Source organism: Balaenoptera musculus, chromosome 8 (genome assembly GCF_009873245.2).
Source record: "Balaenoptera musculus isolate JJ_BM4_2016_0621 chromosome 8, mBalMus1.pri.v3, whole genome shotgun sequence".
NCBI lineage: Eukaryota > Metazoa > Chordata > Mammalia > Artiodactyla > Balaenopteridae > Balaenoptera > Balaenoptera musculus.
In genome coordinates, this window is record NC_045792.1 from 59,400,346 (window position 1) to 59,425,074 (window position 24,729).

The 24,729-nt window shown below is 40.9% G+C and overlaps 1 protein-coding gene across 13 annotated transcripts in view; it reads left to right on the forward strand.

Moving 5' to 3' along the window:
• STIM1 (stromal interaction molecule 1) overlaps positions 1 to 24,729 on the forward strand; it is a 202,465-nt gene that overhangs the window by 124,471 nt on the left and 53,265 nt on the right. For all 13 annotated transcript variants that reach the window (XR_005020855.1, XM_036859684.1, XM_036859689.1 and 10 more), the window contains exon 3: positions 18,259 to 18,373. Coding sequence is in view for 12 of the 13 variants with exons in the window: in XM_036859684.1 (XP_036715579.1) it covers positions 18,259 to 18,373 (115 nt within the window). In the remaining variant the exon portion in view is untranslated. The remainder of the gene's footprint in view (positions 1 to 18,258; positions 18,374 to 24,729) is intronic.

Genomic DNA, 24,729 nt, shown 5'->3' on the forward strand with positions numbered 1-24,729 from the left:
CCTCCCGGGTGTAGGTCAGGTAGGCATGCACCTCAGCAGCATGGCATGATCGGGTAAGAACCAGGCCCTCTTTCACCTAGTAGCCCTGCATCTTGAGGAGGAGGGGCTTAGAAGCTGCTGGGACTCAGAGCTGGTTCACTCAGGATACATCATTTTCCACAGTGTGACCCCTCTTGCCAAGCGACCCAGGTTCAGAATAGTCAAACATTCCTGAAGCACCTTCTACATACAGGTACTGTGAGGGACTGTGCCTTACATGATCTCATTGTCTCCACATTGTAACTGTGAGGTAGTCTGCATTTTACAGGCTTAAAGTGATGTGGTGAGTAAGTGGAGAGATGGGATCCGAGTCTGTATCGGTGAGATTTTTTCCTGTATGTCCCTTCATAAGTCTTCTGATATCTCTGGGTGGTGAGCAAGTTCCCTGATTAGTTCAGAGTGGAAAACTCTGTGAGGTCTCAGGCAGTGTGGGGTTGAGAGGTTTGGAGAAAGTGTTTCTGGGCTCTTTCTTTGGGATTGAGCCATAGCCCTTTCCTCCACATAGGACAGTGGTTCTTGCCTTCAAGGACTGACTTTCCTCCATATATCTGACTCACCCAGGTGTTTTCAATATGTCTGATTAATCTCTGTGTCCTCAGATCCCAGCATAGGACTTGCCACATAGTCACTACTCAGAACATGCTGGTTGGGCAAATGAATGAACAAATGCCTCTTAATAGAGGCTTCATGTCTTCACTCATCCCTTCTGCCTTCTCTTGTGGTACCATCATGCTCTAAAATGAGATTTTGTTCTTAAGGATTTTTTTTTTTTATATTGCTCATTGACACATAAGCCTAAATTCTCCCTCTTAGAGTTGATTAGGAGCCAGAATGTTCTTAAAGAGGAGGCATGAGTTTGCCTTACTCTCTTATATTCTCTGCTCCCAAGCATTTTCCTCTATCCACTCAGTGCCCAAAGGTGAGTGGCATTTATAAGGAACACATGGTGAGCCCTCAACTCTTACCAAGTGGTATAAGTTGATGTCTATTTTGGAAATGGAGTCCAGGAGGTTTTCCTGCTGTTGAGTGCTTGGCTGGGTTTGTATTTCCCAGGGTGTTGGAAAGCCATGCATAGGAATGGTAGTGAGTGTGGGAGAAAAACTGAAAGGGGAATCAAAACTGACTCTTGTTCATGGGGATTGTAAGGGAGAGAGATTTCCTTAGTACTTGAAGCCATAATGGAGGGAGGATTAGGTGCATTTAGTCCGGGGTCAGCAAAATATGACCCCCTTCCTGTTTTTTATAGAATCCATAAAACTAAGAATAGCTTTTATTTTATTTTTTATTTTTTTTATTTTTTATTTAATTTTATTTATTTTTTTATACAGCAGGTTCTTATTAGTAGTTATCTGTTTTATACGTATTAGTGTATATATGTCAATCCCAATCTCCCAAGAATAGCTTTTACATTTTTAAATAGCTGGGAGAAGAATCCAAAGAAGAATTTTGTGACATGCAAAATCTGTATGAAATTCAAATTTCAGGGTCCATAAGTAAAGATTCATTGGCACAGAGCCACTCTTATTCATCTACATCTTGTCCATGGCTGCTTTCACAGAAGAGCAGAGTCGAGTCGAGTAGTTGTAACAGACTGTATGGCTCACCAAGCCTAAAATATTTACTGTCTGGCCCTTTACAGAAAAAGTTTGCCTGGCCCTGGTCGAACCCACCAGTTTTTAAAAAATAGCTTTATTGGTTCCAACATCTGGGTTCTTAACCTCTACTCTACACTGCTTTGTAATAGCTTTATTGGGATATAATTCACATACCATATAATGTACCCATTTAAAATGTACAATTTAATGGTTATTACTATATTCAGAGATATGTGCAACCATCCCTGGAGTCCGTTTTAGAACATTTTTGTCACCTCAGAGGGAAAACCAATACACATTAGCTATTGTCCCCCTGTCCTCCTATTCCCCCTAGCCCTAATCTACTTTCTGTCTCTAAAGATTTGCTTATTCTAGACATTTCATATTGGAATCATATAATATGTGGTCCTTTGTGACTGGCTTATTTCACTTAATATAATGTTTTCCAGGTTCATCCACGTTGTAGCATGTATCAGAACTTCATTCCTTTTTACGGCTGAATAATATTCTATTGTATGGACACTCTGCATTTTGCTTATTCACCCATCAGTTGATGGATATTTGGGTTGTTTCTACCTTTTGGCTGTTATGAATAATGCTGCTATGGTACAGGTTTTTGTGGATAGATTTTTTATTTTATTTTTTATTTAAATAATTAAAAAAATTTTTTATTGTTATTATTCTGACCACACTGCATGGCTTGTGGGATCTTAGTTTCCCAACCAGGGATTGAACCCGGGCCATGGCAGTGAAAGCTCGGAGTCCTAACCACTGGACCATCAGGGGATTCCCAGTGGACAGATGTTTTTATTTCTCTTGGGTGTATACTTAGGAGTGGAATTGCTGGGTCATATGGTGACTATGTTTACCCTTTGAGGAACTGCCATACTGTTTTCCAAAGTGGCTGAACCATTTTACATTCATGTCAGCAGAGCATGGGTTCTAATTTCTTCATATCCTAACATTTGTTATTGTCTAATTTTTTAAATTATAGCTATCCTAGTGGATGTGAAATAATATCTCATTATGGTTTTGATTTGCATTTCCCTGTTGATTAATTTTGCCAAACATCTTTTCATGTGCCTATTCATCATTTGTATATCTTGTTTTGAGAAATTAAAAAAAAATTATTTTATATTGGAGCATAGTTGATTAACAATGTCGTATTAGTTTCAGGTGTACAGCAAAGTGATTCAGTTATACATATACATGTATCTATTCTTTTTCAAATTCTTTTCCCCTTTAGGTTATTACATAATATTGAGCAGCATTCCTTGTGCTATACAGTGGGTCCTTGTTGGTTATCTATTTTAAGTACAGCAGTGTATACATGTCCATCCCAAACTCCCAAAGTCCCCTTCTAAGAATTTGAAAGGGATCTGAAACTTACCATGACCCAAACTGGGTTCTAAATGTCACCTCATCCAAAACCTTCTCTTCCCACAGCCTTTGTCATCTCAGTTGAAGGCAACTCCATTATTTCCATTGCCTGGACCAAAAAATACTCTGAATCATCCATAATTCCTCTCATGCCCCATATCCATTGGTAAATCCAGTGGGTTCTACCTTCAAAATATGTCCAAAATTTAATCATTTCTCACCCCTACTCCACTGCAGGTACTGAGACTCAACAGCCTTGTAACAGATCACCATGTCTACAGTCTATTCTCAGTGTAGCAACCAGAGAGCTTTAAAAAATGTAAACCAGATCATTTCACTCCTCTGCTCAAAACCCTGTTTTAGCTCCATTTCTCGTTTAGTGTGAAAGCCAAAGTTAACACAAGAGTCAGCAAAGTCCAGGGCTTCCCTAGTGGCACAGTGGTTGAGAATCCGCCTGCCAATACAGGGGACACAGGTTCGATCCCTGGTCTGGGAAGATCCCACATGCCGCGGAGCAACTAAGCCCGTGTGCCACAACTACTGAGCCTGTGCTCTAGAGCCCGTGAGCCACAACTACTGAGCCCGCATGCTGCAACTACTGAAGCCCATGCACCTAGAGCCTATGCTCCACAGCAAGAGAAGCCACCGCAATGAGAAGCCTGTGCACCTCAACGAAGAGTAGCCCCCACTCGCCGCAACTAGAGAAAGCCCGCGCACAGCAATGAAGACCCAACACAGCCAAAAAAAAAAAAAAAGAGTCAGTAAGGTCCTATGTGACCTGGCTTCCACTTATCATTAGGATCTCCTCCTCTTCATCTATCTCCTTTGGTCTTTCACTTCAGCCACACTCCATGCTGTTTCTCAAACACTCCTTGTTTTTCCTGTCTTAGGGCCTTTGTTCTAGCTCTTACCTCTGTCTGGAATATTCTTCCCCCAGATATCCACTTTGATAACTCCCTCATGTTTCCAAATATTTTGTCTTTTCTCATACTTCTCCTTATCAGTGAGACCTTTCCTAGACTACCCTATGTAATAATGAAATCTGCAAGCCTACTGCATTTCTGGCACCTACATCCTCATTACACATCACTTCTTCTTTTTGTTTGTTTGTTTTTTTGGCTTGTTTTTTATTTTTAAGGATTTAATCACCTTCTGGATTCTATCATTTCATCCATAAGGGCAAGGGATCTGTTTTTTTCACTGCTAAATCCCTGGTACCTAGAATAGTGCTCAGTGTTGATACTCTATAAATATTGTTAAGTGAATGAATGAATTTATTTAAAAAGGAACAGATTTATTTTTTTACGTGGATTCAGATTACTATCTGGGATCCCTTACTAACCTTAAGAATGTCCTTTAGTGCTTTTTATCAGTATCAGGTGTGTCAGCTAGCAATGAATTTTTTCAGTGTTTATTTTGCCTTCACTTTTTTTAATTTTTAAATTAATTTTTGGCTGCACTGGGTCATCGTTGCTGCGCGAGTGCTTTCTCTAGTTGTGGCGAGTGGGGGCTACTCTTCATTGTGGTGCTTGGGCCTCTCATTGAGGTGGCTTCTCATTGCGGTGTCTGGGCTCTAGGTGTGCAGGCTTCAGTAGTTGTGGCTTGCAGGCTCTAGAGCGCAGGCTCAGTAGTTGTGGCGCACGGGCTTAGTTGCTCCGCGGCATGTGAGATCTTCTCGGACCAGAGCTGGAACCCATGTCCCCTGCATTGGCAGGCGGATTCTTAACCACTGCACCACCAGGGAGGTCCCGCATCCATTGTTTTTGATGAGAAGTAGGCTGTTATTTTTATTTGGCTTCCTTTATGTGTAATGAATTATTTTTCTTTTGCTGCTTTTAAGATTTTCTCCTTGCCTTTGGCTTTTAGCTTTTTCTGTGATGTGTCTGTTTGTGGATCTCTTTGCATTTATCCTATCCTCTTTGAAGTTTGTTGAACTTTCTGGACGGGTAGATTAATGCTTTTCAATAAACTTGGGAAATTCCCAGACATTATTTCTTTCTATATATTTTTTTTCTGCTCCTTTCTCTTCATCTTCTCCTTTTATTTATTTTTATTTTTAATTTTTTTTGGCCACGCCACGTGACTTGTGGGATCTCAGTTCCCCAACCAGGGATTGAACCCGGGCCACGGCAGTGAAAGCCCGGAATCCTGACCACTGGGCCACCAAGGAACTCCCCATCCTTGCCTTTTGATCCTTCCATTATGCATATGAGCAGAATGGTGTTCCACATTTCTCTGAAACTGTTCATTTTTTCTCATTCTTTTTTTCTCTCTGTTTTTTGGATTGTGTAATCTACTTCAGCCTATCTTCAAGTTTGCTATTTCTGTCTTTTGCTGGTTCAGAGCTGCTGTTGAGCTCCTCTCTTAGTTACTGTACTTTTCAACTCCACAACATACCTTTGGTTCTTTTTTGTAATTTCTATCTATTGATATCCTTTATTTGATGTGACATTGTCATCACACATTCCCTTACTTCTTTAATCATGGTTTCCTTTAGTCTTTGAACATATTTATAATGGCTACTTTGGAGCCTTTTTCTGTTAAATTTGAAATTTGGTTGCTCTCACAGACAGTTTCTGTTGCCTGCTTTTCTTCTGGTGTATGGATCATACTTACCTGTTAATTCGCATGCCATATATATATATATGAAACAACATATGTATTGTTAGAAACTGGAAGTTTTTGATCATATACTGCAGCAATTCTGGCTCCTGGTCCAACCCCTCTGGGGCTTGTTATTATTTACTTGTTTGTTTGTTTGGTGACTGGAAAGATTATTTCAGTGGTCTGTTCCCACCACCTCCTGACAGTGTGAAGCCTCTGATGTTGCTTCTCAGAGGGTGCAGCTTTGGATATGCCCACAGTCACCTTTGGATGACAGTGGTTTTGGCAGGGCTCTCTCTGACTCTGTCTTTTCCTGGCCCCACTCAGCTGTTAAGCTCTGTTAGTTGCCATCTGATGACTCTATTGTTTTCAACAATGCCCTGGGGCATAAATTTTCTCCACAGACTGATCCACTCATATCAGGGCTCCTTTGAAAGGATAGCTCCTGAGATCAGTGTTTGAGATTTGTTCTTACAAGAGGAGGGCTCCTCCCAGCTGTCTCTGTTCCCAGTTCTCGTCAGCAAATTCTTTAGCCTACAGTTTAGCCTATATCTCCAATAAATCCACCCCTCTCCTCCCAATTGCCTTTCACCAGAACTTTCACTGTTTTTCAGAGAGCCCTTAGTCTTAAACTTCTTCACATTCTGTTGCAAATAAAATAATTTCCTTTGGGGAGAGGTTCAAAACTCTCTAAAGCCTGCTTCTCCTACCAGGCAAGAACTCTGAGCTATGGTTCTGGAGTTGGAGGTGGGGACGATGATTTTCTTCTCTTTGAGTGACACCCCCATTTTAGGAGCTGAGCACTTGGTGGAGGGATGGCAGTAGCCTCGTGCCTTCTTGGCTTGCCTCTCCCAGAGTATAATTGCTGCTTATAAGCTAGGGAAATGGAAGTCAGGTCCCCAGTATGCTCAGTGGCTCTGCATCCAAGGTGAAGTCCCTGCCCCGTGAGTGGGGGCTGGGTGGAAGTAGGGAGGCCCACTTCTTTGCTGGATTCACCTAGAACTTAGCTTTAGCAACAGGTAACTGCAAGAAGGAGGAGACATAGCCTTCCAACTGGGAGCTTGGGGACGGGGGAGCCCTGTGTTCTCGGCTGCACCAGTCTGGAATGGAGTTTCTGTCTTACTGATTTGGAAGTGGCGAGAGAGAGAGGGAGCAAGTGTTAATTAAAATACTACAGACTCTCACTGTTCTTACTGAGTTTTAGTACATCTTCTTGAGCAAATGTTTCTTCATTTGCTGTATGCCCTAGGACAATTTCTAGAGACTTTGAATGATTGCTTTTTTTTTTTTTTTTTTTTTACGGTATCAGAGATTATATATTTGCATTTTCCAAGTTTTCTGTGATAATGAAAATTACTTGTCATCCATAAAAACATGCTTATTAAAAAAACCCAAATAACCTAGAAGTAGATGAAGTAAATTACGTAAAGCCCCCTTTCATTCCTCCTCTCCCAATCCTAGTGCCTTGGGCAGAGGAAACCATCAACATCTTGATATGCATTATTACAGACTTTTTTCTAGGCATGCACAGACACACACATGCCATATATATGTAAACAGGTCCATAACCATATAAACGTAAACAGGAGTGTGCGATTCAGTATTATTGTGCAACTTGTTTTTCATATCACTATGTCTTAGATATATTTTCATGTCCACACTATAGAGCTCTTTTTATCTGCTGCAGAGTATTGCCTGGTAGGAGTTGGTATGTATTACTTCAACAATTTCTTCATTTATGTACAATCATGTTGTTTCAAATTTTTTGTTATTTCAAAAAATGCTTCGATACACATACTTATACCTGACTCCTAGGACTTGCGTGAAGATTTCTTCAGGTTGGATGCCTACAGTCAGAGCTGTTAAATCAGAGGCTGGACACCTTTTAAGTATTGATATACACTGCCAAATTGTCCACCTGAAAAGCAACATGGATTTATACTTTCTCCAACAATGACAGAGTGCTCATTATCTCCAGCACTAGTTATTACCAATCCTTTCATAGCTGCCTTTTCAAGGGATGGGAAAATGGTATTCATTTTAATTTTTGACTGCTTATGAAGTTGAAAGTTTATACATGTTTGTTTATATTTCTTCTTTAAAAATATTTTTATATCTTTTGCTCATCTTTTGTTTGGTTTCTAGGTGCTTTTATATTAAGGATCTTTAACTTTTTGTTATATGTCACATAATGAATGATTGTTTTTAAAAAATAACTTTTGCCACTTTCACTGGAGAGTGGGTCTATGGAGCTTCTCACACTGTCAAGCCAGAAGTCCCCTCTAACTCATCAGTTTTTAAAAACATTTTTACCCATAACACATTCTGTCCAGTGCTGTGTATTCATCCTATGTAAATGTAGCAGTATTGACCCCAAGAAGACAATCCTTTCTGTTTGGGGAAATATTTTTAAATAGTGATCTATTTCTATCCCCCTTTCATAAGATTTCCCCAGCAGTAGTCCTTGGCTAGCTTGGATACTTTGGTCCTGATAGTTTGCAAGACTGGAGATGTCAAAATTTCTTAGTCTTTGCCATTCTGGCCAGGTACCTAGCAAGTTGCAACTTCAGATGCTGCCTCTAGGATTTGATCTGTGTCATGTGACCAATGTCATGGCCTGAGGACATCAAAGATGATTCCATGACAAGGACTAAGCTTTATCATTGACCTCAGAGAGATTCTCTGTACCTGCATGTGTGCTGGGTACTAGATATATAGGAGTAAAAGGAAAGGTGAAGTTGCTGCCTTAGAAGAAATTCCTCTAGTTGTGGAAATAACCATGTAAACAGATGAGGATTCTGCAGTAGGATAAGTGGATACTGTGATGGAGTCATGGAAGAGAAAGACCTAAGTTAGTTTTACCCATGTACAGAGTTGCTGATACGTCATTTGGGTCCGAAGAGATGATGGGAGAAGGAGAGTGTTTTAGCTAAGGGAACAGTATGTGCAAAGACATGAGACTGGTCAAGAGCCTGGTACTTTCAGAGAACTTCAAGTATTTCATCATCATTGGGGTTGGGAGGAAGTGACAGTTGATGTGGCAAAGAAGGCAGGGAGGGTCTTGCCAAGGTTGTGAAATTTCTGTTTTAAATGGAGTTAAAGCTTTCAAAGTAAGAATCATAGAGTAGAATGGAAAGGGCCTTAGAGGTCAGTAGATTACAGTGCCTTGTCTATTGCTGATCGCTTGGCACATGGTCTTCATGTAGCAAGCACTTAGGAAATATCTGTCTTCTACCTCCTCTGTGTGTCTCCTTTACATATGAGAGATCAGCATCACTGTAATAGTGGGCTCCGGGATTGCACATTCTTAGTATCTTTATATTCCTCTTATAGTATATTAAATGTATTAATATTTAGGAGAGCTCAGTTCATACATAGGAGAGCTTATTTTGTGCCAGGTACTATTCTAAGTCCTTTATGTGAATTAATCCATTTATAATACCCTCAATATAAGAGTATTATGAAGTTTGTACTATTATGTCCATTTTACAAATGATGTGACTAATACAGTGAAAGTGAGTGGTAGAACCAGGATTCAAACCCAGGCAGCCTGGCTCTAGAATCAAGCTCTAAACCATCATGTTACACTGAACCCAAGCCAGTGTAACCCTCTGGCCCCTAGCTGGATATCTTTGTTTTAGATTGGCTGGCAATGTGGGGACCTTTTTCTTTCTTCTGTATGGTAGACATAATAGGCATTGACTACCTACTGTAAGCTAAGCATTCTCCTGGGTGTTCTAGGGCAAGCTCAAGTGAGAGATACTCATTCAGTTATTTAATAACCACATACCTTGCTCTGTGCCAGGCTCTATGCTTGGAGATTGGCTTACAGAGCTAAATTAATTATTTATTTAGGTGTTCCAGAAAATTTGCAAGATGCTGGATAAAGAGACAAGTGACAAATAAAACACAATTTCTATATTTGAGTTGCTTAGGGGGAGTAAAAAGGGGGTAATTAAATAGTAATTATGGTATAATGGGATAAATACTGTCATAGATATATACCCTGAGGACTAAGAGCACAAATAGGATAGGGCAGTTAATTTGCTTGGGAGAGGTCTGGAAAACTTCACAGAGGCAGTGACTTTTTCTTAAGCAGATAAAGAGAAGGAGAAACATTTTAAATGGAGCACCTTGTGTAAAGGAAAAAGAGCATGGTCTAGTTTGTTCAAGGAGCCTGAAGTGGCTTGATGTATCTAGAGCAAATGCTGGCAAACTTTTTCTATAAAGGGCCAGATAGTCAATATTTTAGGCTTTGCTGGCCACACAGTCTCTGTCACAACGACTCAAGTCTGCCTTTGAAGCATGAAAGCAGCTATAGACAGTGCATAAATGAATGAATGTGGCTGAGTTCCAATAAAACTTTATTTACAAAAACAAGCAGCAAGCTGGATTTGGCCCATGGCCGTAGTTTCCTGACCCCTGGCCTGGAGTGTAGATGTCTGATAGGGAGGGAGAATGGCCAGGAAGCTGACTGGAAAGTTAGTCTATGGGCCAGATTGTAAAAGGCCTTGAATGTAAGGCCAAGAGGCTAGGGCTTTATCCTATTGGTAATGGGGAGTCATGAGATTTTAAGTAGGTACGTTGGTATCGTTAGATTTATACTTTACAGAGGTCATTCTGGTGACTAGTGTGGTAGATGGACTGGCAGAAGTGAGACTAGATGTACAAAGGTGAGTGAGAAATGACTGTCCTCTCCCTGACCTTGAGCAATAGCTTCTGGTCTCACTGAGGACAGATTTTTCACCCCTGAGATATCCATGTCCCAGCATTCTGTACCAATGACATTCAGAGCTGTTGTAGCTAAAATCTGGGTCCTTGCTAGATGTTCACGTGGTGAACAAGAGTTGGGAAGCTTCTCAGATCTGGGGCATGTGTGTTGTGGGTTCTAAACATTGTACGTGTGGGGAAGTGGGAGTGGTGGTGTTGTGGTGTGGTTTGGGAGACATAGAGTGTGAGCAGTGGGGAACAAGGGTGGAAAGGGGAAGGAGGAGTAATTGCTTCCAGGGAAGAACCCAGGAGACCCGCCTGATTCCCACACCCAAAGATGTGCTGCTCCTCTTCCAGCTTTACCTCAGTGAATTCTGTTCCCTGATGAAGCTGGCTGGCCTATTTTGTTGGGAATTCTAGAGAGATGTCTCCCCTCCTGTCTGCTCTCACCCACACCCCTTCACTACTGCTTCACTTGGGATGGGGTTGCATGCTTTGTGCCACTGCCAGGGAGATCACTTTTCTGAGCTCATAGAACTAAGTATACCTAGTAAGAACTGGTCCCTTGGCTCTTCAGAGAGCTGTTGAGCTGCAGCTCTAGCCAATGCTGTATTCCCCCTGGTAAGGCAGGACTTTCAGGGAGCCTCCTTAGACCTTCCTGAGAGAAGACCTGCTTGTTCTGAGTCCGAAATAGTAAATCCTTGTTGTGGGAGCCAAAAGTTGCCTCTTTGGTTTTGTTTTGGTTTTGCTTTTTGTTGCTTTTAAACTTTGTCTTATATCAGACATTAGCCATTAGCTGGATGTGGGACAGTGTTCAGAGCAATATGTGATAATGCCTACCTCAAGTATATTGGACATCAAAGTTCTAGTTCTGTACAACTTTCTTGTATGCTATGTTTATGGCTGGGTAACTGGGATCGTCTATCAGAGGGTATATGGTTTGGTAGGGGAGATAGACGCATACAAGACTGATTAGGGTATACACAGGGACCGTGGGAGCACGGTCATAATCATCTTTGATCAAGAATAATCATCTTTGATCAAGAAGCCCTTGTTGGGCTTCCCTGGTGGCGCAGTGGTTAAGAATCCACCTGCCAATGCAGGGGACACGGGTTCGAGCCCTGGTCCAGGAAGATCCCACATGCCACGGAGCAACTAAGCCCGTGCGCCACAACTACTGAGCCTGCGCTCTAGAGCCTGTGAACCACAACTGCTGAGCCCGCGTGCTGCAACTGCCGAAGCCCACGTGCCTAGAGCCCGTGTTCCACAACAAGGGAAGCCACTGCAGTGAGAAGCCCGCGCACCGCAACAAAGAGTAGCCCCCGCTTGCCGCAAACAGAGAAAGCCCGCGCACAGCAACGAAGACCCAATGTAGCCAAAAATAAATAAATAAAATAAAAAATTTTTTTAAAGATTAAGAAAAAAAAAAAAAGCCCTCGTTATCTTCCTCAGGACCAACTGCCCCACCTCTAAGCTGCCCCAAATTGCGACATATGTATAATACTGTTTGATAGGGGCAATTAATTTTTTCTTAATTTTAAGTAAAATATAAACAAAAACATCTTCATAAAATGTTGCATTATAAAATTAATTTGTAATAAACGATCTACATAAAAACAATGTGCTTGCTTTGCAAACACAACCTCATGACAAGTCCCTTAGCCACCACCCTCCCTTCCAATCAAATTGTAGCCCTTAAGCCTCTCCCAAATAAAATTCCAGAGTTGTCACTGGAGCTCAGTGTTCCTAGACCTTTAAATTGTTTTTTTAAAGAGAGCTGGACTTTTGGGGTGAAATTTGATTTTTAAAAAAAATATTTATTTATTTATTTATTTGGCTGCGCTGGGTCTTAGTTGTGACATGCGGGATCGTTTTAGTTGTGGCATGTGGGCTCCTTTAGTTGTGGCTCGCAGGCTCTTAGTTGCGGCATGTGGGATCTAGTTCCTTGACTAGGGATCGAACCCAGGCCCCCTGCGTTGGGAGTGTGGAGTCTTAACCACTGGACCACCAGGGAAGTCCCTGAAATTGGATTTTTAAATATAGTTTCAATTTATAAAATGCTCTGTGGGCCATTAAAAGACATGTGCAAAGGCAGTTTATGACTTGTGCAAACATGACTCATTTAATCCTTATCACACTCAAATGAGAGGGATAATTAGCCCTCATTCTGAGGGGAATAACAGGCTCAGAGATGCTAAGTAGCTTGCCCAAAAGTCACATAGGAAGTGGTCTGTTTCTAAAGGTTCTGAACTCTTTATATTTACAGTACACCGCCTTTCCTCCCCTTAAAGCCTCAGCTCGGTGCTTTGTGACCACCTAGACTGGTGGGTAGGGAGGGTGGGAGGGAGACGCAAGAGGGAGGAGATATGGGGATATGTGTATATGTATAGCTGATTCACTTTGTTATACAGCAGAAACTAACACACCATTGTAAAGCAATTATACTCCAATAAAGACGTTAAAAAAAAAAAAAAAAGAAAAAAAGCCTGCTTGTTGCAGCCGCACTTCCTTGTTCTCTAAAGAGGGTCCACCCAGCACCTGGCCCTTCCTTCAGGTATAGCTTCTGTCAGCCCACACTCCTCGTTTGGCACCACCTTCTTGCTGGCCTTGTTTTCTGACCTTACTCTTTCTTTGCGTGCTTTGTGACACCAGCAGAGCCTGATGTGAGCCCCTGTGCAGATACTCCTTGCACTTTCTTCCCATGAGCTTCTCTGCTCTCCGTACACCTCAATGACCAGACTTCGCTATAAAAAGCAGTCTATTTCTTGTTGGCTCCCTAAAAGTAGCTGGTATATCTCATCACATGGTTTCCTGGAGTTAGCTGATAATGGTGGAAAATCCTCTTCCTTGGAGATTTTGGCATTTCTGCTCCTAAGGCCTGCATATGACAAGTGTTTCTCTAGTCTTAGATTAAGAGGGTCTGGGTTACAGCCTAGGAGGACTAAAGTAGGGTGTACCTTAAAGGACCCCTGATGAATCAAAACTAAAAAAATTATGAAGATTAGAAATTTGATCTCTGTAAAGTTTATGCAAAACCTGACAACTTCTCATTATATCCACATTACTACTTTGTTTCAAGCCACCGTTAGCTCACATCTTGATTATTGCAATTGCCACCTGGTTTCCCCGCATCTGCCCTTGTCCTCCTATAGTCTGCTTCTCAACACAGCGTTCAGAGAAATGCTTTTAAAAATGTAAATGCGATCGTGTCACATATCTCTTCAAATTCCTCCAACAGCTTCCATCTCAGAGTAAAAGTCAAAGTCCTTATGATGACCTACAAAGGTCTTTATGATCTGGACCCCTGTTGCTTCCCTGAGTTCATCTCCTACTAGTTACCACCTCACTTGTTTCTCTTTGGCCACACTGGCCTCCTTGCTATTCCTTGAACATACTTGTTCTTGGCTCAGGGCCTTTGCATTTGCCATTTTCTGTTCTTGGGATACTCTTCCAGTTATCCTGCTTGCCTTTCTCCAACATCTCCTTCAGATATTTGCTTAAAAGTCACTTTCTTAATGAGACTTTCCTTGACACCTCTAATGAAGATGATAAATCACTAATACCACTACTCTTGGCCTTCCCTCTTGACCTTCCCTGCTTTATACAAATTATTGTCTCTCTCACCCAAATTGGTTGTTAGCTCAATGAGGACAAAGATTTTTGTCTGTTTTGTTTACTATTTACTGCATTTCTAGTGCCTGGAACATAGAAATCTTATATTTGTTGAATAAATGAATGAATGAATTTCTGCCTCCAGACTGACTGTCTCAGACTGCTTGTAACTGTGTCTTCCCTGATATGTCCTAGGGTCTGGTGTTTAAGGTCCAGTGATCTCATCACTTAGGTCCCCTGTGAGAGTAATCAGACTCTCAATAAAATTAACAAAATTGTTTTAAAATTCATTTTGAAAAATAAGTAACTGAGATTGACAAGAAATGTTCTGAAATAAAAGAGCCATGGAAAGAGGGGGTCAAGACATTAGAAAAAATTTAAAAGCATAAAATAAAATAAAATTAAATTAAAATAAAAAATATAATAAAATAGTCAAGTGCTAGCACAAAAATATGGTTTAGTGCAAAAGAATGGAGAGGCTAGAAATATACCCAACTATATGTAGTCATTATTACTTTATAATTACTTCTTATTAAATAGTATTTTTTCAAAAAAGGAATAAAAGACAGATAATTTTTTTTTAAGGTCTAAGGCATTTATTTATTTATTTATTTATTTATTTTAATTGAAGTATAGTTGATTTACAATGTTGTGCTAGTTTCTGGTGTACAGCAAAGTGATTCAGTTTTTTATATATTGATATATGTATGTGTATATATGTGTGTGTGTATATATATGTATATATGTGTATATATATATTCTTTTTCATAGTCTTTTCCATTATAGGTTTTTACAATGTTTTGAATATAGTTCCCTGTGCTATACAGTTGGACCTTGTTCTTTATCTATTTTATATATAGTAGTTTTTATCTTCTAATCCCAAACTCCTAATTTATCCCCCCCACCCCCATTTCTCCTTTGGTAACTGTAAGTTTGTTTTCTATGTCTGTGAGTCTGTTTCTGTTTTGTAAATAAGTTTGTTTGTATCAGTTTTTTAGATTCTACATATAGGTGATATCATATGATATTTGTCTTTCTCTGTCTGACTTACTTCACTTAGTATGATAATCTCTAGGTCCATCCATTGCTGCAAATGGCATTATTTCATTCTTTTTTTTTTTTTTTAAACATCTTTATTGAAGTATAATTGCTTTACAATGGTGTGTTGGTTTCTGCTTTATAACAAAGTGAATCAGTTATACATATACATATGTTCCCATATCTCTTCCCTCTTGCATCTCCCTCCCTCCCACCCTCCCTATCCCACCCCTCTAGGTGGTCACAAAGCACCGAGCTGATCTCCCTGTGCTATGCGGCTGCTTCCCACTAGCTATCTATTTTACATTTGGTAGTGTATATATGTCCATGACACTCTCTCACCCTGTCACATCTCACCCCTCCCCCTCCCCATATCCTCAAGTCCATTCTCTAGTAGGTCTGTGTCTTTATTCCCGTCTTGCCACTAGGTTCTTCATGACCTTTTTTTTTTTTCCCTTAGATTCCATATATATGTGTTAGCATACTGTATTTGTTTTTCTCTTTCTGACTTACTTCACTTCATTCTTTTTTTTATGGCTGAGTAATATTCCATTGTGTATATATACCACATCTTCTTTATCCATTCATCTGTCAATGGACATTTAGGTTGCTTCCATGGAAAGACAGATAATTTAATAAATGGAGTTGGGATACTGGTAGCAATTTGGGAAAAAAATGTTAAGAGTCACAATTTATAGCATACAATACATTGGATGTTAGGTGGTCTAAAGGGCTGACTATTAAAAAATCCAAACATGTTAAATACTTCAGTCAGTTTACCTTTCTAAGAATTGACAAAATCTCCTTGCTCTGGGCCCTTCACCATGTCACTTACCTAATTCTTATTAAAAAGTAGATTCTCTCGCCAATTTCAAATGAGGCATTGGGGAGCTGGAGAACCTAACCCACTCATGTCAGAAGGAACCTGAGTTTAGTTGTGGGCGGAGGACACAGAGAACTGTTAAACTTAGGCACTGCTCTTCACTCCTCATCTCGCCGGAGGTCTTGACTTCCCTTCAGGATTCTAGCCTCCATGGGAATGTAGCTAGGCCGTACCTATACCCCAGGTAGTAGACTGCACTAGAGCTGCACTCCAGTATGTAGCTATTAGCCATATGTGGCCATTTAAACTTAAATGTAAATTAATTTTTAAAAAATTTCAGCTCTTTAGTCATACTAGCCACATTATGAGTGCTCAATAGCTGCCTGTGCCTAGTGACAGTTGTTTGGACAGGACAGACATTGAACCTTTCCATTATTGCAGAAAGTTGTATTGGACAGTGCTACGTTATAGTTGTGGACATTGTCAAGCTCCTTGTGCTCAGCAGCCTATACCCTGACTAGGTTGAGAGTACTCCAGTGTGGTCTCTCTTCAAACTTCTCTCCTGAGTCTTTAAGCCCAGATGTCTTATGTCTGAAAAACCCAGGGTAGAAAATCATCCCTCGATTATGGGTTTAAGGAATCTGGGACCATTCTTTCAATCATCTATTCATTTAGTCAACAACATTTACTGACATTATTCTGGGTCAGACCCTTTCCTTTCTTGGACCCTGGGGATAATGAAAGGTGGATAAGAGACATTTCCTGAAAATTCTACTAAAATGTGTTCTTGTGAGAGTAGTGATCAGCGTTGCATATTTCTTTGATGTTTGAGACTCTGTGGAAAGCAGTGATCACTGTTCAATCTTATACATACTAATGTGGTTAAGGATTGGGCTGAATGAGTATCTGTGAAATTAATTACCAGTTAAATTTCTAAAAGCTTTGATTTCTTTTGCTTTTCTTTTTTCTTGTAAAAGTATAGTGTGAAAAAAAATCCACATAACTAAAGGACAGCATATGCAGTACAGGGGAAAAGTTTAGACTATAAAGTCAGATACCTTGGGTTGGAGTACTAACTCTATCATTTATCAGCTGTAACCTTGGGCAGATGTTTCAGTTATCTAATGCTGCATAACAAACTTCCCCCAAACTTAGTGGCTCCAAACAACAAAAACATTTATTTTATCATGTTTCTGCAATCTTGGCTTGGCTTATCAGGGACAGTTCCTGTGTGTCCACTTGGCATCAGGTGAAGTAACTCAAAATCTAGGGGCTAGAATCACCTGAAGTCTCAGTCACTCACATGTCTGACTCCTGGGCTGGAAGACTCAGACAGCTTGGGCTGCTCAGACATTGCTAGCTCTAAATAGTCTTTACACGTGATCTCTCCAGAATGATAGCCTCAGGGTAGCCAGGCTTCTTACATGGTGGCTCAGAGCTCCCAAGGCATGTGTCCCCAAAGGGAGTGAGCCAGGTGGAATCTATATTGCCTCTTCTAACCTAGCCTGGGAAGTCATTTGACATCATTACTGCCACATTCTGTTTGTTAGAAGATGAGTCATTAATGTCAGCCTATATTCAAGGGCAGAGGAATTCAACTTTTATGGAAGGATTGTCAAAGAATTGTGGACATATTTTAAAATTGTCACAGCAAGTAATTTAGTCTCTTTAAACTTAATGTTTTGAGAATTTGGGGCAAACTGTGTTCTTTAAGACTATTACTGTTCTTGGACTTCCCTGGTGGCTCAGTGGTTAAGAATCTGCCTGCCAGTGCAGGGAACACGGGTTCGAGCCCTGGCCCAGGAAGATCCCACATGCTGCAGAGCAACTAAGCCCATGCGCCACAACTACTGAGCCTTGCTCTAGAGCCCACGAGCCACAACTACTGAGCTTGCGTGCTACAACTACTGAAGCCCGCACGCCTAGAGCCCGTGCTCCGCAACAAGAGAAGCCACCGCAATGAGAAACCCGCGCACCTCAACGAAGAGTAGCCCCCGCTCGCCGCAACTACAGAAAAGCCTGCGAGCAGCAGCGAAGACCCAATGCAGCCTAAATAAATAAATAAATAAATAAAGACTGTTACTATTCTCATCTGTAAAATAAGTGTGATAATTCATTAGTTGTGAAGATTAGATGAGAAAATAGAAGCTCTTGGAATGTTGCTTAGTGTGTAAATGAATGCTCAAAAGTTGTTAATTCTTCCTTTTCCATAATTAAAAAAATATGAGGAAGGAATTTCTTATGTTTATTTTTTTCTCAAGCGAAACATATAACAAAGAAGAAAAGGCAGTCTAGTTAGTAAGTCGGACATATTCACATGGAAGAATACATGGATGATGTGATACACTTGTACATCCGGCAGGTGGGATGTGCTGTGGGTAGCGAGGTGACCTGTGAGGAGATCTTAGTGGGTTGGCTCCCAGGTATCTCTTGTGACTTGTGTGCTTTCCCTTGCAGTTCCTGAGGGAAGACCTCAATTACCACGACCCAACGGTGAAACACAGCACCTTCCATGGTGAGGATAAGCTCATCAGCGTAGAGGACTTGTGGAAGGCATGGAAGTCTTCAGAAGGTAATAGGCAGCCTGGTTGTCAATCCTAGTTGCCGGAAGGTTTAGAGAAGAGAGAAGAAGATGGGTAGCAATTTGGCCTTTAAAGGACATGAGTATAAAATGCTTAGTAAAGAGCAAATTACTGAAATGGTTCTACATACAGTCACTGAATAGAGACTGTATAGAGACTGAATAAGACTGAAGAGAGTCACTGAGCTGAGAATGGGGGAAGATGCTCCAAACAGAGTTGGAGTTGTTCTCATTAGAATTCTTATCGAATTCTATCCTATCCCTACACCTCTCCTTACCAGCTGCCCCCATCCCCCAAAGGAATCTCACAGCTTTGGCTGCTTCATCTCCAGAGACAGGGAGCTTGCTTGCCTTTTGAGGCAGCCCCTTTCTTCTGAAGCTCCCCACTTGGTCCTGGCTCTGCTGAGTCCTAGATGATTCAAAGGTTGGGTCGAAGTACAGTTGAACTCTCTCCCAAGTCTTCTCTTCCAGGTTAAATAGCCCTAGTTCTTTGAAGAAAACATTTTTTTCCAGCCTCCTCTTCATCTTGGTCTCCTGCGTGTGGACACTTTTGTTAATGTCTTTCTTAGATCATGGCTCCTACAGTTGGACGCAGACCCCCAGGTGTGGTTTGATCAGCACAGAGCTGAGCAGGACCATCCGCTTCTCAGTTCTGGACCCTGTGTGTCTGTTAATGCAGTCTGATTAGATACTGGTACCTTCAGCAGTCAAATCACTCTGCTGACTCATGTTGAACTTATTAAATTAAAACTTTAGCTCTTTAGATCTTTTTCATGTGTGAGACTGCTAAACCATGATTACCTTTTTTTTTTTTTTCTCCTAGAGCATTTGCTTCAGAATTCTGAGTGAAAGAGCATGTCTAATTGTATGAGGCTTGACAGGGAAGGAAAAAACAGTGCCTTAGCCTCCTTTCCATTTGTGTCTATGGCTAGAGCTTCCTTTGATACCAATAAGAATGGAAGCAATCTCTCCCATGGGTCTCTTAGGGTATGTCTTGATGCTAAAAGAAGAGTTAAAAATAAGTGACCACCAGCATTCCTGGTTTTTCGGATGAGGAACCTTAGGCCTAAATTTATTTATTTATTTTATTAAAAAAAATTTTTTTTAACATCTTTATTGGAGTATAATTGCTTTACAATGGTGTGTTAGTTTCTGCTTTATAACAAAGTGAATCAGCTATACATATACATATATCCCCATATCTCCTCCCTCAGGCCTAAATTTATAAAGTTACCTGGTCATTGTATTTAGTAAATAGTGGAGCCAGGACTTAGACCTGGACCTTCTGCTCTCTAGGCCAATGCTTTTCCATACCACCTTGGTTGAAAGCACTGGTCTGGTTGTAGAGAAGACCAGTTTTGGTAGGAATGAGGCAGTTTCTATTTTTGTTTAAATTCTTACCTAGGGGGCTTCCTTGGTGGCATAGTGGTTAAGAATCTGCCTGCCAGTGCAGGGGACACAGGTTCGAGCCCTGGTCTGGGAAGATCCCGCATGCTGCGGAGCAATTAAGCCTGTGCACCACAACTACTGAGCCTGCGTGCCACAACTACTGAAGCCCGTGTGCCTAGAGCCCGTGCTCCACAACAAGAGAAGCCACCACAATGAGAAGCCCGAACCCCGCAAGGAAGAGTAGCCCCTGCTTGCCGCAACTAGAGAAAGCCCGTGTGCAGGAACGAAGACCCAATGCAGCCAAAAATAAATAAATTAAATAAATTTTAAAAGAAAATTCTTACCTAGGATTATGGAATTTCATTTCTGGAAGGGATCATCTATACTATAGATGGAGAACATTAGATTTAAACAGGAAGACCTGGATTTTTTAAAAAAATATTTTATTTATTTGTTTGGCTGCTCTGGGTCTTAGTTGTGGTATGCAGGATCTTTGTTGCTGCTTGTGGGATCTTCACTGTGGCATGTGGGCTCTTTAGTTGAGGCATGCAGGATCTTTTAGTTGCAGCATGCGGAATCTAGTTCTCTGACCAGGGATCGAACCTGTCCCCCCTGCACTGGGAGCATGGAGTCCTAATCAGTGGACCACCAAGGAAGTCCCAGGAAGACCTGGATTCTAATCCTGGTTGTAGGATGGACAGGCTGATGCTTGTTAACTCTGTTTTTATCAATTTAGAAGAAGCATAATTTAGCTATATAGATAGCTTTCTGGAAATTGTTATCCTTGTGGGGGCTTTTGTTTAATAGCTCCTGAGCAACTCAGGCTGTCTACTGATGAGAGATCAAGCACAGAAATGATCTTTGGAATGATACCAGCACTGCCAGGAAAAATCTTCTAACAGTACCATTTAATTTTAGTTTTCTTCTTTTTCTGTAATAACTTGAGGCCATGGCGCCTGGGTTTTAAGAGTGGGTGTCAAAAGTAGGAACTTAGAATGAAAGATGGCAGGGAGAGCATTCCTGGCCTTCTCTGAAAGCCAAAGAGAAGTAGCTGGGAAGGGAAAGTGACCAAGAGAGGGCAGAAACAGAGGGATTAAATCATAGTCTTAGAAAACAGCTCAAGACAATTTTCTGGTAAGAACTTTATTTCTGGACTCAGCAACTAATTGGAACACTTCCAAGCATGTTCTAAATGACAGGAAGATGGGAGACAATGGAGTGAGCTTTGCAGAGTTGGTACCCATTACTGATGAGCAGAGAAAAACATTTCAATGCACAGTGATGTAGCTCATAGCTAAGCTAGAAGTGATGTATATGTACCATTTTAGGATTTGCTCACCATGTGTCATGCCTGATGGTTTGACAAACTAAAAGTGAGAATCTTCTTGTGTACTATTTCTCCCAACAGTTTGTTTCATTATTCCAAGTAAGGCCCCTAATCTCTCTGGAGTTACGATCTCCAGAGCTACAAAAAGCATGTACTATTCTGTCACTGGCTCAAACTGGCTGGCCTGAGTTTTTCTAGATGATGTAGATATCAGCAGTGGTCATTTGTATTCAGAACATTAGCTGACTAATGCCAGTACCACTGTGTGATTAATGTTGTTAACATTGTCTGACTAATGTTGGGGCCAGTCTTTTCTCTGTGTTATTTAGATTTAAGCAGAAAAGCCTGATAATCTCTACATTAGCCAGCTCTGGACTTTAATAATAAAAACAACAACAACAACTACAAAACTACTCTAGTGTTTATATCGTATTTAATATGTGCTAGGCAGTATTCTGAGTGCTTTACAAATATTAACTCTTATTTCTTACAAAAAGCTTATGAAGTATAAATATTACGATTGTCTCCATTTACAGATGAGGAAGATGAAGCAGAAAGAGAGTGATTAAGTGAAATAATGTAATGCAATTTTGTCATTAACTATCCAGGGTTAGTGCAGACTTCATAAGAAAAAGGCACAATACCTAACAAGAATACTGTCACTTCAGACACCAAACTAGCCATAAGCTCTGGGTGTTCCCAGACCACCTGTGCTCTGACCAACTGGCTACAAAATCAGGGGTTCCCACAATCCCCTCAGGTTTAATAATTTACTAAATAACTCTCAGAATTCAGGGAAGTGCTATGCTTATGATTACAATTTCATTATAAAGGATAAAAATTAGGACCAGCAAAAAGAAGACACCCATATGGCAAAGTCTTGTAGGGTCCTGAATGTGGAGCTTCTGTGTCCTCTCCCCATGGAATCAGGACATATTGCCCTCCTGGCACATCAGTCATCAATGCAACCATGAAGTTCAACTGAGCCTCATTGTCCAGAGTTTTTATTGGGGTTTCCTATAACTTAAGCATGATTGATTGACCACATGATTGAACTCAATGGCCAGCCTTCTATTCCTCCCCAAAGGCCAGGCTGATATCACCTGGCTCAAAGCCCCAGTCCTCTAGTCACATGGTTGATCTTTCTGGTGACCAGCCCCCATCCAGAATCATCTCATTAGCATGAACTCAAGTGTGACCCAAGGGCCCACCAAGAATAACAAAGATACTCCTATAATCAGGGAAATTGACCTAAAGACAAAAACCAGCCAAATTCTTTATTATACAAAATTAAGTCATTAAGTAAGGAAGAGCTGAACTAGTAGAGCTGAGGAAGAGTTGAGAACAAGGGCAACTCCAGGGATCCCAGCAGCAGGGACTAGGGGATTGGCCTCTTCTAATTAGTAACTCTCATATGTCTCGGCTACATTCATTCTTCATCTCTAAGTGTCTTTGCTCAAGAGTCAGATACAGTGGAAGGAGAATCAGATTGGCATAGTTTGGATCACAGACTTATGTAGGGTAGTAACAGTGAGAGAAGAGAGTATGTGTGTGTGGGAAGAGTTGGAGGGTGCTGCAAATTCCAATCTCTCTAAGATCCTTGAGGTAGGGAGAGTAGCAGTTCTTTAACAGAAGAGATGCCAGGTGAATTTTGTAGAATCTTTGAGCAGTAGAATTGTTGTATGTATGTTTGAGCCAATGGAAACAGTAACTATGCCCTTTGTAGGGGTGGTGGGAGGCATTGACCTAAGAGGATTCCCTTCTAAAGAATGGCTTCCATTCTTCTAAACAAAGTGCAGTATTACTATTTCTTCTCCCTTTTCGTGGACATGAGATTTAAAAAGATGTTGTCTGCCAAACAAAGCATATTTCTTAATAATTTCTTTACCCATTTTTATGGATCAAAGGCACCTTAACCATCAATTTTGATTCTAACTAAAGAGTATGATTCCAGCTAAAAGCAAAATAACCTGGTATTCTAGTGTCACTCTGAACTTTGTGTTGAGATGTTTTTGTTTTTTTAAAAAATAAATTTATTTCTTTATTTATTTCTGGCTGCACTGGGTCTTTGTTGCTGCACACGGGCTTTCTCTAGTTGCGGTGAGCAGGGGCTACTCTTCGTTGGAGCGTGCAGGCTTCTCACTGCAGTGGCTTCTCTTGTTGCGGAGCATGGGCTCTAGGCACATGGGCTCAGTACTTGTGGCACACAGGCTTAGTTGCTCTGCAGCATGTGGGATCTTCCCAGACCAGGGATTGAACCTGTGTCCCCTGCATTGGCAGGCGGGTTCTTAACCACTGCATCACCAGGGAACTCCCGAGAAGATATTTGTTTTCTACTAGGCTTTTGGAAATAAGAAAATAAGCTGACAGATCTCCTGTCTGTTCGTTTGTAGGACAGGATTTTTCGTAGGAGCAGTAGAGCAGTACTGGAGAACCAGGAGGGTTTTAGGGAGAAAACTCAGCAGAACTGTCCTCTCTGTTGACATAACACAGGGGACCAGGTGGCATTGGACTTTTGCATAAACCATTTCAAAAGTCAGATCAATATAAAAGAGTTGGCATCCCCTTTTTGCTTTTACATAAACCTGACGAGCGATCTATTTATTCTGTTCTTTTAGCTATTTAAAAATTACTTTGCTAAGTGAATCATCAAGTCATTTAGTTAAATTCCTCAACCATAGTTGTTTGTTGCTATATTTTTTGGGAAAAAGGTACAACTGGCTTTTTCTTTCTCTTACATTCTTTCAGATATAAATACAAAATGACCATGATGTGTTAAATCATTACATCAACGCTGGTTGCTTTTTGTTATCTGAAGAAAATGAACTTATCACAGTCATTTTCTATTTATATTACATAGCTATTTGAGGGTAAAATGTCTCACTTGTATCCACATTTAATAAAGGAAACAGCATCTCTTACCTATTTCTGTTCCCAAGTCCTGAGGATTCTACCTCTTTAATATATTTTATGTGCATCTCCTATGATACTGTTTTAGCTCAACTTCCTCTTTTTTTTTTTAATTTTTATTTATTTATTTATTTATTTTTGGCTGTGTTGGGTCTTCGTTGCTGCGCGCGGGCTTTCTCTAGTTGCGGCGAGCGGGGGCTACTCCTCGTTGCGGTGTGCGAGCTTCCTCATTGCAGTGGCTTCTCTTATTGTGGAGCACGGGCTCTAGGCGCACGGGCTTCAGTAGTTGCGGCACACGGGCTCTAGAGCACAGGCGCAGTAGTTGTGGCACACGAGCTTAGTTGCTCTGCGGCTTGTGGGATTTTCCCGGACCAGGGATCGAACCCGTGTCCCCTGCATTGGCAGGCGGATTCTCAACCACTGCACCACTGGGGAAGCCCTCAACTTCCTCTTTTGAAAGAGATTTATTGAGTTGTAATTGACAATAAAATAAGGTATAAATATTTAAAGTGTACAATTTTCAAAGTTCTGACACATGTATACAACTGTGAAACCATCACCACAATCAAGATAGTGAATATATTCATCACCCCTACAATTTTTCTCACAGCCTTTTGTGATCTCTCCCCTCCTACCTCTCAGACAACTACTGATCTTTCAGCTGCTATAGGCATGTTTGCATTTTGTAGAATTTTATATACATGGAATCATATAATATATA